The sequence below is a fragment of the Narcine bancroftii genome, chromosome 12 (assembly GCF_036971445.1).
Source record: "Narcine bancroftii isolate sNarBan1 chromosome 12, sNarBan1.hap1, whole genome shotgun sequence".
NCBI classification, from domain to species: domain Eukaryota; kingdom Metazoa; phylum Chordata; class Chondrichthyes; order Torpediniformes; family Narcinidae; genus Narcine; species Narcine bancroftii.
Window position 1 is genome coordinate 96,679,801 of NC_091480.1, and position 13,089 is coordinate 96,692,889.

Here is a 13,089-nt window from a genome sequence, read left to right on the forward strand (position 1 = left end):
GTCCACGACCATACACTTTCCAACGTTGTATTTCATTTGCCACTTTTTTGCCCATTCTTCTAATCTAAGTCTCTCCATTTCTTCATCAGCACCTGCCCCTCCATTTATCTTTGTATCATTTGAAAACTTAGCCACAAAGCTATATATTCTGCAATCCAAATAATTAAAATACAATGTAAAAAGAAGTGGCTCTGACACTGACCCCTACAGAACACCACAGGTAACCAGTAGCCAACGAAATAGGATCCCTTTATTCCCACTCTGTTTCCCATCGATCAGGCAATGCTCTACCATGCTAGCATCGGTCCTGTAATTCATGGCTCCTTTCTGATGCTGCCCTCCCTTTTTAAGTAATAGAGTGACCTTTGCAATTTTCCAGTCCCCCAGAACCAAAGCCAGAATCATTTGATTCTTGGAAGATCATTGCTAATGCCTCCACAATCTCTATAGCTACTTCTTTTCAGAATCTGAGGTACATTCCATCTGGTCCAGGAGACTTATCTACCCTTAGCCTATTCAGCTTCTCAAACACAAAACTTTCTGATGTTCGTGACTTCACTCATCTCTCTTCCCTGACAGCTTTGAAAGTCAGGTACACAGTGAAGACTGATGCAAAATAATCATTCATTTCCTTTGCCATCCTCTTGTCACCCATTAAAATTTCTTCAGCATCATTTTATATTGATCCTTTATCTACTCTCACCTCTTTTTTTTACTTTTAATATGCCTAAAAATGTTTTTAGCATCTCGTTTTGATATCATTTGCGAGCTTCCTTTCAAGGGTCATCTTTTCCTTCCTAATTACTTTGTTAGTTGCCTTCTGTAAGCTTGCCAGTCCTCCACCCATTAGTTTTTGCTTCCTTGTATGCCCTTTCTTTGACTTTTCTTGTCAGCCATTCAAATATTTCTTCTTGGATTATACCTGTCCTGCACCTTCCTTATTTCTCGCGGAAACTCCAGCTATTGATGCTCTACTGTCTTCCCTATCTTTCCAATCAACTTTGGCCATTTCCTCTCTTTACCTCTGTATACCTCTTTATTCCACTGTTATCTGACACATGTGATTTTAGTTTCTCCCTTTCAAACTGCAGAATGAATTCTATCATAAGGTTCCCTTTCCTTCAACTCCCTCATCGACCATGGTTCATTGCATAATATCAAATCCAGGATTGGCTTTTCCCTGGTCGGTTCAGCTACAAGCTGTTCTAAGAAGCCATTCTGAAGACATTCAATGGATTCCTTCTCATGGGAACATGGTTTTCCCAATTAATCAGTTAATTGAAATTCCTCATGACTATTGTAACATTGCCCACTTTGCATGTCTTCTCTATCTCCTCTCCCTCTGTCGTTTGCATACTTTTGTTTGCTCCTGCCAATGAATCGCGACTTAATTGGTCTGCTAAAACTCTGAGTGCTGTGTATGGTCCTTTTTAAGCTCTTCTCCCTGACCTGTGTGTAACACTCTCTCCTTGCGAGGTAATTGACAATTGTATAATTGTCAGTTTCTGATAAATAGATGGATCACTACATTTGGACCAGGACAGAGAGAGAAAAGCAGTATATAGGGTGGATGTTTTGATTTTCTTTCTCTCTCATGTCTTTAGGTTACTGGAATGAGCGTATCAACGGGAAAAGATCAACTCGTTGTGTTCCACACTAAAGAGAACAAAGACCTCATTGTATGCCTTCATAAAATGGAGCCAGCCAATGAGAACCGCATTGGAGAGCTTGTGGGTGTTGTGGCCAATCACTTCAGAAGGTTAGAGAAATTCCTGGTATCTCTGTACTTTAACATGTTACACAAACCTGTGCACGGACTCGTAGGGCAAACTAATGCATCTCCTCTCTTTCTTCAAGTTGTATGATTGTCAAGGGCTTTTTTTTCATATTGAATTTCATGTGGTGTTTGCCACCAAGTGCAGTAAATGTTATTTATCTCAAATTTAAATCAGTTTAAGTAATAATGTGGCTCTAAATATCTTTTGAAGTATTTTCATAACTTTATGCAAGCAAATCATGATTCGGTATTGCCATCACTGTGTTGTCTGAGACGATTCCCGCGTAGGACAACAATTTGCAGAGAAGATTATGGAAAAATGTAAGCAATCACATTCTCACCAGGTAATGTATTGTTAACATATTTTTAACATATAAAACATGTCAAGGAAGTGATAATTGTACAAAGTGTTGAAGACATTTACTCAATAAAGAAGGTCAAAAGGTAGGTTTTCAGGAGATACAAGAAAGAAAGTGAAGTAGGAAGGTCCTGTTGCCTGGGCAACCAATAGATTGAGTGTAAATGACAGGTATGTAAAAATATTGCTAACTAAAATAATATTAGGTTTAAGTAAATTTTGAAGTCGCCCAATTTCTTGGTCATAAGCATCTTCTGAGAGGTTATAGATGATGCTCTTCTGTACCTTCAACCCAAAACTATCCTAAATATATCTTCCGTAACTTCCTCGATCAGAGGTCCAGAAATATCCTCCTCCTTCCTATGTTCTCACTTCAATATCTCCTTTAAGTTCATTCATTTCATACAATAAAATATGTTGTTATAAAATTGTATTCTTAAAATGTATGGATATGGTGGAGTGTAATTTCACGACCCATGCATGGATTAATAGGAGGGTGGGAAAGACCAGGAGCTGGGCATGTCTAGGTGTCGAAAAACAATTTGCTGGAGTAACTCAGGGAGTTGAACAGCATCAGTGGAAGAAAAAGAATTGTCGATGTTTTTGGACGGAATATCAAAACGTTGGAGCACTTGTTGTAGCCAATCACCTCAGAAAGTTAAAGGAACTGAAAGTATTCTGTACTTTAACATGGGAATGTGTAGATCGAACTTGTGTCAGGACTTGTAAGGCATCATCTCTCTTCAAATGTGGTTTTCAGGTAGTTTTTATATATAGATTTCCAGATGGAGTCTGACCCAAAATGTCAACAATTTTTTTTTTTCTCCTGATGTTGCTTGACTCGTATTTTTTTTAAGTTTATATGTCACAAAATGCATCATACAATGAGAAGGGTTCTATTGTTAGCAGACTAACAGGTTATCTCTAACATTCATGGAGCTGTGTAAAGATCAGAGTTAGGATTGCCATGAGAAGAAAGATCAATTTAGCACCAAGCAATTAGACCGTGATAGCACTGATATGGGATTAATTAACAACCCTGAAGCTGGAGGGAAGAAACTATCTTTAAGCCTGATGATGCCTAGTTTCATATTCTTGAGCCTTCGCCCCAATGCCATGGGACCTTTCAATAAGTTGACTGCCTATGCTGGGCAGAGGGAGATGTAGATGAAGTCCATGATGGGGAGAGGTTAGGTTTTGCTCTGAGCAGTAACAGTGTTCACTGCCTTCAGTTGCATGTTCACTCTCTTGAGCAGAGTAGCTCCCCATAGTAGGCAGTGATACACCCAGCAAGTATACTTTCAATGGTGCACTTGTCAAAGTTGTTGAGATAGAAAGGGGGCATGCCAAACTTCCTTAGCCTTGGAAGAAAGTAGAGGTGTTCACGCTTTCTTGACCACATCAACTTGTTTGTCCCAGGTCAGGTCATTGGAGATATTTATTCTGAAGCTATCTCCTCATTCAACTTAAGTGCTATTTATGTGGACAAGGGTATGGATTCTGCCCCCTGTCCTGAAGTCACTTATCATCTCCATCTTATTCACATTGAGAGAGAGGTTGTTATCTTGGCACCATTTCACTAGATTTTGTCTCTTTCCTGTCTTCCATCTTCTCATTATTTGATATCCGCCCTTCTACTGTGACATTGTCAGCAAATTAGAAGGTGGACTTGGAATCTTATTTAGCTGTACAGTTGAGGATATGAAGAGAGTATAGTAGGGAACTGGGTACACATCCTTGAGGGTTGCCAGTCTTGGTTGCAATGGTGAAGAAGACAGCATTACCCATCTTCACCGAATGGGTGGCACAGATAGTGTGATGCATTACCCATCTTCACCAAATGGGTGGCACAGTTAGTGTGATGCATTACCCATCTTCACCGAATGGGTGGCACAGTTAGTGTGATGCATTACCCATCTTCACCGAATGGGTGGCACAGATAGTGTGATGCATTACCCATCTTCACCGAATGGGTGGCACAGATAGTGTGATGCATTACCCATCTTCACCGAATGGGTGGCACAGTTAATGTGATGCATTACCCATCTTCACCGAATGGGTGGCACAGTTAATGTGATGCATTACCCATCTTCACCGAATGGGTGGCACAGTTAGTGTGATGCATTACCCATCTTCACCGAATGGGTGGCACAGATAGTGTGATGCTATTACAGCCCCAGTGACCCAGACTTGAATACGATGCTGTTTGTACTTTCTCCCCATGACCTGCGATGGGTTTTCTCTAGGTGCTTCAACCTCCAAAACGTACAGTGTTGTAGATTAATTGTGGGCAGCATGGGTCTGAATGGCTGGAATCAGCTTCTACTGTGCGATAAATTAATTCTTTTTTAAATGGTCCATTGCAGGTTGATTTTGTTCTCCGTATTCCAGCATCTGCCATCTCTCGTGCCTCACGTCTGGGAGTCAGCCTGAATCAAGGACAATATCGCCTATTATGTCTGACCTAGATATCTTTTGGCACAAGATTCTGATTTGGTTGAACATTTTAAGAGACATATTCAGTATCTGAACTAAACAGGTGCCAGTAATTTTTTTTACCTTGTGCAAACTCATAGAAGCACAACACTTCAAAATATGAAGTAACCTATTGAATTGGTCAATCTCCAGAGGTTACAGGCTGACTGATGGATAGTAAGTGATGAACATTCACCATGCAGGATGTACTTAATTGTGCTTAATGTTACATAATGAGCATTACAACTCAAGTTGAGTACTTTAGGCAGTATTACCAAAAGGCAGGAATTATTTCTGCACATGTCAACTCAATCTTTGCCAACTATATGCCATGTTGTTCTGGGAAAGTCCATTGAATCGTCAGAGCATTGGCTTAAATATAGTTGCAAAAAGAACCATTCAACAAAAGCTTTTGTTTGAATCACCTGTATTTACTAATCCTGGAATGATTTGCATCATTGCTGGTTTATTGCCAATGAGTTCTAACCTCAGCAGACTTGCCATCTGTTTAAATATTACCCGTGGAAAGGGTAACCTAATTGACCTTGAGAAGGTAGTGATGACCTCTCTTGTTCAAGTACTGCACTCCTTCTAGTGAACATACATCAAGTCAGCATGTGAGATCAAATCAATGGTTTTCGATCATTTTTCACCCATAGACCACATTAAATATTCCTTTTCGTACTTCAAACCACCACTCCACAAATGGGTGAGAGGGGCCTGGTGAGCTCGAGCCACTTCCCAGACCACTGATGGGAATTTTGTTTTTTTGATTTTATTTAGTCATCAAATTTACAGCGCTATTCTACATATTACTTCTCTATTGCAGCGGTAACATTTGTCTTGCTGCATCTCTGTGGACCATCTATGACAGCACCACAGACCACCATTTGAGAAATACTGAGTTAGATGGTCAGCAGAGACGCTGCAAATTCTTATAGACAAATCAAGTGAGTGAGGTAGGAAATGTGAAGAAATGTAAGGAAAATAGAGAAAAATAATTTTGTTCAAAGTCATGGGAGGTTGGAAAAGATTGACATCCAAATCATTAACCTGGAATCACAGAAAGTTAATGCATGTGCAGTCAACAAAGAAGACAGATGATAATCAGTGGTGCAAAAGATTAAGAAAGTTTTATTGCAATTATATAGAACCACCCCCCACTCCCAGAGTTCCTAGATGAGAGTGAACATGTAGCTTCACCCTCCTCACCTCACGATTTATTTGCTTGGAGGGAATGTAACAAATCTTCATCTGGAGTGATACAGCAACACCCTCCTCACCTCACGATTTATTTGCTTGGAGGGAATGTAACAAATCTTCATGCTGGAGTGATACAGCAACACACTCGTCGAGCTTCTGCCTCACACCTCCGATGGCTCAGGTTTGACCCTGACCTCTGTGGAGTGTGCACGTTCTCCATGTGACCACATGGATTTCTTCCACGTCCTTCAGCTTCCTTCTACATCCCAAATTCATGCTGCTCAGTAGGTTAGTTGGCCACTGTAAATTGTTCTGACTGTAGGTGAGTGGTGTAGTTTAGAGAATAAAATGGGTGATGGTTGATGTGGTCTCATTGATCTGAAAAGCCTGCTTTCTGTTGTTCTACTGGACTCCATGGCTCTATGATCCTCTGGCTGATTGCTTAGGTTGGAGAGATTAGGAATGGTTTTTTAAAGAGGTATTGAAAGGAATATGTCTACTTTCTTTGAATTTAAAATGATGACAGTTGATCTCAGTGCCACATAAAATTCTTGCAGGGTTTTGGCTGGAATCATTTCTCCTGGATGGGGAGCCAAAAACTAAGCGGTCACTGCCTCGGAATGAGGCTTAACGATTTACCGTGGAGAAATGTCTTCACTCAGTGGGTTTTGAAGTCTTGAACGTCTTTTCCATGAGTTTGCCAGCATACTTTAATCAATTGGAGGAAGTGAGCGGAGGCAACAAATTGCCTAATCCATAGTTGAGTGAAGAATTACAAATGTCTCGGCGCCACAAAACAAAGTCAAATGATGTCAGTTTGCACTCAGGATGAGTCACAGTGCAACTGGGCCAAGACACGGGAGAATTGGAAAATGACACCATTTTCAGGTCTCTAACTATATCTTGCGTGGGGTGAGCTTGGATCATAAGTAAGCTAAGATGATCACACGTAAAGTCAACATATGTGATTTGGGATTTTGGGTGCTTTCCCGCCCTTGTTTAAGATGATCTGTGACCATTTTAAGATTGACCACACTAATGTGAGATTGGCAAGATGCTCGAGTGTAATCTGGTTTTTGGAAATTGGACACAGCATTTTATGTATGGTCAGGTTAGAATCTAGGAAAACTAATGTAAGACTACTTTTAATGCAGTACTGAGGCCATATTTAGCATTAAGAGAATGAACTCCATATTACAAAAGAAGAGTTCTCCAGCTGCCTATATGATACCTCCCTATAATGTTCCTTCTCACAAAACCTTGTAGATTTTCTAGTGTGTAATTTTTTTTTATCACAATTTCAAATTACTTCAAAGAATTCCCATTGTTCAGTCCTACAGTTAGGTCTTCCTAAATAATAATCTTGAACCAGTCACACTTTTTGAAGCCAACATTATATTCACCTATTAATTTTATCAAGTAACATTTATTTTTGCCATTTTTCCAATCTGTTGGACCCTTATGGTTTGGTTAGGTTTCTATTAATCCAAATGGAAACACTCAGCACGTCAGACAGCATCTGTGTAAAGAGCAATAGTTCACATTTCAGTTCTGGAACTCATCCAGACTGAAAAGGAGAGACAACAAATTAGTTTTCAGAGGCAGAGAAAGGGAGGTGTGCAGTGGGAATCCACAAAGGGAGTGTCTTTGAGCAGATCCCAGTTAGACCAAATGAGTAACTGCAGCAGAGAAAGAATGACTGATCTAAAGTTGCTAGATGATCTGCTATTCTTCACATTGGACCTTGTTGTAGCAGTGCAGGAGGTCACAGAGAGAAATATCAAAGTGGACAGGCTCAGGATCACTTCTACGGACTGAAAGCAGGTGCTGTACCAAGTGATCGTCCAATCTGAACTTGGTTTCTCCAAGGCTACGCTGTGAACTCCAAATGAACTGCATTTGCACTTCTTCTAATCTAGTGTACTGCATTCTGTGTTCTCGTAAGTCTGTACACGTTAAGTGAATCCAAGAATGATGAAATTGGGAGAGAGAGCCATGTTAACATTTCCTTTGGTGTTTTTGCAGTTTTTGTTGAGGAGTCTGATGGTGGAGGGGTAGCAGTTGTTCCTGAACCTGGTGGTGTGAGTCTTGTGGCACCGATAACCTCTTTTCTGATGGCAGCAGCGAGAACAGAGTGTGTGATGGGTGGTGTGTACCCTTGATGATTGCTGCTGCTCTCCGACGGCAGCGTTCCCTGTAGATGTTCTCGATAGTGGGGAGAGTTTTGTCTGCGATGTCCTGGGCTGTATCCACTATCTTTTGGAGGGCTTTACGGATAGGGGTATTGGTGACCCCGTAGCAGCCTGTGATGCAGCCAGTCAGCACACTTCCCACCACACATCTGTAGAAATTTGCCCGGGTTTCTGGTGTCATACCAAACCTCTGCAAACTCCTGAGGAAATAGAGACACATCAGAAGCATCAAATCTAGGTCTGCTTCCAACTTCTCTCTTCCCATTCCTTCCCCACCCAACCATCCAAAAGATATCAGTAAAATGTATTATTTCATTGTCATTTCATTCATAATTTGACATCATGTCAAATTGATTGCCATGTTCACCACTATGTAATTACAGAAACTTGCCATATAACATCATATAAAAAAAAGTAAATAATCTCATGGCATTATTATTTCCGAAGTGCAACCATTTACATCGTGCTTTAACAAATGCTGTTCGAGGTATAGGGGCAAATACAAAAGTAGATTTCTTTAATTATTTTTCAGATTTCACTGCTGGATTTACCATTCAGTCTTCCTTTTGGGAGGCTTGTGTAACATGTGTGTTCTACATGCCTGACTGGGTGAATCTTCCAATGGCATAAAATGATTTATGACTATTTTAAGCATTATCAAATATATTAACCCAATAATTGCACTTGTATGAATTATTAGTACAGCTGTTGTCCCATTTTTCTCTGTGTCGTGTTGGAAGGGTGGCATTCCCAGGAGCTGGTCAGATAGAGCAGCCATTCTCAACAGAGACCCTACCACTCCCCCCTAAATTTAAGCAGTTTGTTGCACTTTTGCCTACGTTGGTGGAAGTTCATCTTGAGGACATTGTCTATCGTTGTGTTCTGTCATTTGCCACCTTTGTGTCTATTATATCCCCTCCCCCCCCTTTCTCTCTTGATCAGTAAGTAACCTTTTTTAGAATTCCTATTTTTATCTTTCAGCTCATTGTTGTTTGCTGGATCACCTTTCTCGTATATGCTGGTTGCCAAGACCATATTTTGCCTGTCATTCCATCCTTGGATTCCCATATGATGGTTTTGTCCTTTCCTATCATCCAAATCAAATCATCCACTGGCTGTTGTTCACTATTCCACACCTGCAAAAAATGGATCCTGTACATATTCTACATTAATGATATGCTGTTCTTCCGAAAGTGCTCCCTCTGCTTGATTAATTCCCTCTTGACTGGGCCCATGAATGTACTATCTGTGAGTCTTCCATGGCATCCATCCAAAGCAGCAAGTCCAATTACTCCATTTTCAGAGACCATTTTGTCACAGTAATTAAGAGGTACAACACCAATTTATACTATTCCTACATTAACTTGACATTTTAAATCCATAGTTTACATCTTCCAAAGACTACTGGTAAATTCTTCTCAGCTTCAGAGATTCCAAGCTGTGGATCCAATTCCTTTTCTCTCCTTCACCAACTCCACTATCCTCCTGGCTCCTCTCCCTATAAATCTTTTGCACATTCTCTCACTCCGATTATCTGCCGTACTTGCACTCTAAATGCAGGCAAGGATATCTTGTTGACATCCATGTTCACCTTAGCTCCACTGCCTACCAATGAAATAAATCCCCTCAAACCCAGGAGCTGTTTCCACTTCTATCTACTCTCCAGTCAATGCATCCCTGTCATTGATGGTTCTCTGATCATCTCTGCCGAATTCCTGGTTGTTATGAAGGCTGACGTTTTTTTTTTAACCTGATTATTCTTTTTCTAAGATTCAAAGTTCCTGTCCTTACCCGCTCCTTAAAAATTCCATACTCCCTCTTCACCATTAATTATCCTCCTTGGTGACCTTATCTCCAAACACCTGTTATTTTGTTAGAAGGTCATTGATGATACCACTAATTCCATACTCACTTGATCAATGACTTCTTTAATTTGGTTCTTTCTCAGTGATGACCTTTGCATAATTGCAAATCTATGACTCCAATAGAACCGATCCATCTGTAGTGGTGGCCTTACTACCATCCATTCCAATTGGAGTGATTTCCTTCCTCCACTTCTGCAATCTCATCCACAAGCATAGAATTAATTTTTATTATGGATGTTTAAAAAGCATAAGTTAACTCCATGAATGTCAGCCGATCAAATTCCATCACAGATAACTATCTTCATTTTAGAAAGTTGTCTTTTTTCAAAGCCACAAAGATTGCCTTTGACATTTATCCCTCTTTCCACTGCTTTCTCAGGCTGTTGCAAACTTGTCATTCTATTTGGGCTTAATTAACTTACTCCAAAGTTAATTGATCTGAGTAACAGAGTATTCCACTTGCACAGCGTTGCTCCTTGTTATGGATTCTCTACATGAATGGCATTAATCTCAGAACCGCTTCCTAAATATATCTGTCTGTGTACATCTCTAAATAGTTTTCAAAACCTTGGAGCAGAAGTTCTGACAACCTTTCTTGTTGCCATCTATCACCCTGGCTTGACATCTGTTTCCTTTACTGAATACTTTCGTGTTTATTTTTAACATTCAGACCTTAGATTGATGCAAATTATTTTTATTCTTCCTTATTTGGGTGTGAATTTAGCACGAAATCTGCTTGTGGGGAGGGATTCAGTTTGATTTACTCTTCATTTGTAAATGAAATGATAAGCCGTTCAAATTCCCGGATTGAAAAGCTGCTGCAAAGCAAGACCAGGATGAAAGAAAATCTTGGAGGAGTTGTTTTAACAGGTTTTAAATTTATGTGTCCGAGTTTGCAGTTCTACAGTCAGACTGAGACCAGCAGAGTTGGCTGAGAGGCAGGGGGCAGTCAACTTTTGGGAGAACTGGGGAGAGAATAGGAAAGTTGACTCGAAAAAAATAAAGGGTCTTAAGTGGCCAATACTTAAAAACTTTTCTCTGACTTTACAAATTGTATGGCAGGTATAATATGGATTATTCAAATTTTCCACCACCAGGTTCAGGAACAGCTGCTCCCCCTCCACCATCAGACTCCTCAACGACAAACTCATTTGATGACTTACTTTTGCACTTCATTGATTTTTTTTATATCTCTGTATTATATCTCTACATTTCTTTATTTGTTTTCATGTACATTGAGTTCATTTTTATTTTTGCACTGGCAATAATGGTAATTCTGCCTAAAATTAGAAAAATTGGTGTTGGATTCCATTGGGTCGAAGGCTTCCCAGGAAGAATACGATGTGTGGTTCCTCAAGTTTACATTTGGATTCAGCTTGGCAGGGACGGAATGGTGAAGGGAATCGAAATTATGGGATTCTGCAAGTTCAATCTTAGACCAGCAGACAGAGTGCAAAGCACTCACCTAATTTGAGTAATAAATATTGCCAATGTTCTGGTGCTCAAATAAGAGTGGAAGAATGAATTACTCACTCACTACAATGCTATATATTAAGAGAATGATAATGAATGTTAGTTTGTAAGAAAGGTACTGGTGAATAGGGACATATAATCTGTTCAAGAAAACTGTCTAGTGAAAATTAAGGTGTATAGAGTTTGGATATCTGTGTTGAAAGGGAAATTATTTTGGACAGGGAGCCTGGAACTATTTTAGAGTGGTGGCAGACATTGGAAGGTTCACAGATAAAGTGGAGACCAGGAAAGAGCTGTTCAGTGCAGAGCATTTGTCTGGCACAGAGGAGTTGAGGTAAATAGCATAAATACATTTCTTATGAAGGTGAAAGAGAAAAATATATATAAGGGGAGATAAGTTAAAGTGAAAGAAGGATACTGTGGGCCTGTTGAGATGAATATCAGTTTCTGTGCTGTACTTGCCAAGCAAATTCTGTCTTGGTTTAGTTGCTCAAGGTAATAATCTTATGTATAGTTTTGATTTAATTTTAGTAATGAAATTATATATTCCACTTCATATTATCAAAGCAAAGACAAAGAATATAGTTATCTATGGTGATTTTCATTCCTTGAATAAACTCTGAATTTCATCCGCTATTAGTTTTTGATGTGCTTTCTTTCAACTTTGTGCAACAGGCGCTGCCTTCTTCTTGAAATAGCATGCTGTTGCCAGTACCAAGGTCACATATGTTTGACCCCTATCAGCAAAATGACCAGAGCAGCCATTTGAGACAGACATATTGCAATAGCAGTTGGAAGATCCATCTGCTCCAACCAGCTGCTCCAGGGTTCAACTACAAGTCTGTGATACATTGAGCCAAAAATAATTGACAATAATTGATAATTAACAAATGATATTTTCAGTTTTCAAAACTTAAAAGTTTGTGTCTGGAGATACTGTAATGGTTGGCAGCTCGGTTAGCGTAACAGTTAGCGCAATGCTATTACACCCAACACCCAACCCCAACCCACCAATTTTCCCCTGCAACCGCTGCAACCGTGTCTGCCTGTCCCGCATCGGACTTGTCAGCCACAAACGAGCCTGCAGCTGATGTGGACTTTTTACCCCCTCCATAAATCTTCGTCCGCGAAGCCAAGCCAAAGAAGAAGAAGAAAAGAAGATTACAGCCAGTGATTCTGGTTTGAATCCGATGCTATCTGGAATGACTTTATATGTTCTCCCTGTGACTGCGTGGGTTTCCCCAGGGTGCTCTGTTTTCCTCCCACTCTTCAAACTGTTTGGGGTTTGTAGGTTAATTTGGTGCAGCACAGGTTTCATGGGATGGATACCTTGTGGTATCATTTTAAAAATGGAAGAGTTAATACTTTGAGTGGTAATGACTCACAGTGTGACCAGAAACAATATGAATTTGATTATCTGTACTCCCTTAAATATTTCACCTTGTTGAACCTCTCTGAGTAGGACATCCAGTTTCATTGCAGATTAACTGTAATTTCCCAATCTAATTCAATCTTTCCCACCTCCTCAGCATTATAGTTCTTCTCTCATCCTCTCCCACCACAATCCACAGTGCTTTTCTCTTAACATTTACTGCAAACTTTTAAGAGAATCATTTAAATTTTTGTCACATTCATCGGAGAAAAAGGTGTTGCTTGAAATGACAGCTGTGTACAAAGAATGATCTTCAGAATCAACCTCCTTTTCACCATTTTTTGAGAACCGAGAAACAAGGATGTTTTATTTCT

The 13,089-nt window shown here is 39.9% G+C and overlaps 1 protein-coding gene across 5 annotated transcripts in view; it reads left to right on the forward strand.

The window, feature by feature from the left end:
- Positions 1 to 13,089, forward strand: part of LOC138746709 (unconventional myosin-Id-like) — a 303,031-nt gene that overhangs the window by 205,623 nt on the left and 84,319 nt on the right. For 4 of the 5 annotated variants that reach the window (XR_011347053.1, XM_069905032.1, XM_069905030.1 and 1 more), the window contains exon 21: positions 1,605 to 1,759. Coding sequence is in view for 4 of the 5 variants with exons in the window: in XM_069905032.1 (XP_069761133.1) it covers positions 1,605 to 1,759 (155 nt within the window). In the remaining variant the exon portion in view is untranslated. Of the gene's footprint in view, positions 1 to 1,604; positions 1,760 to 4,501; positions 11,970 to 13,089 lie in introns of those variants that run through there. The other variant, XM_069905031.1, reaches the window with a different exon arrangement.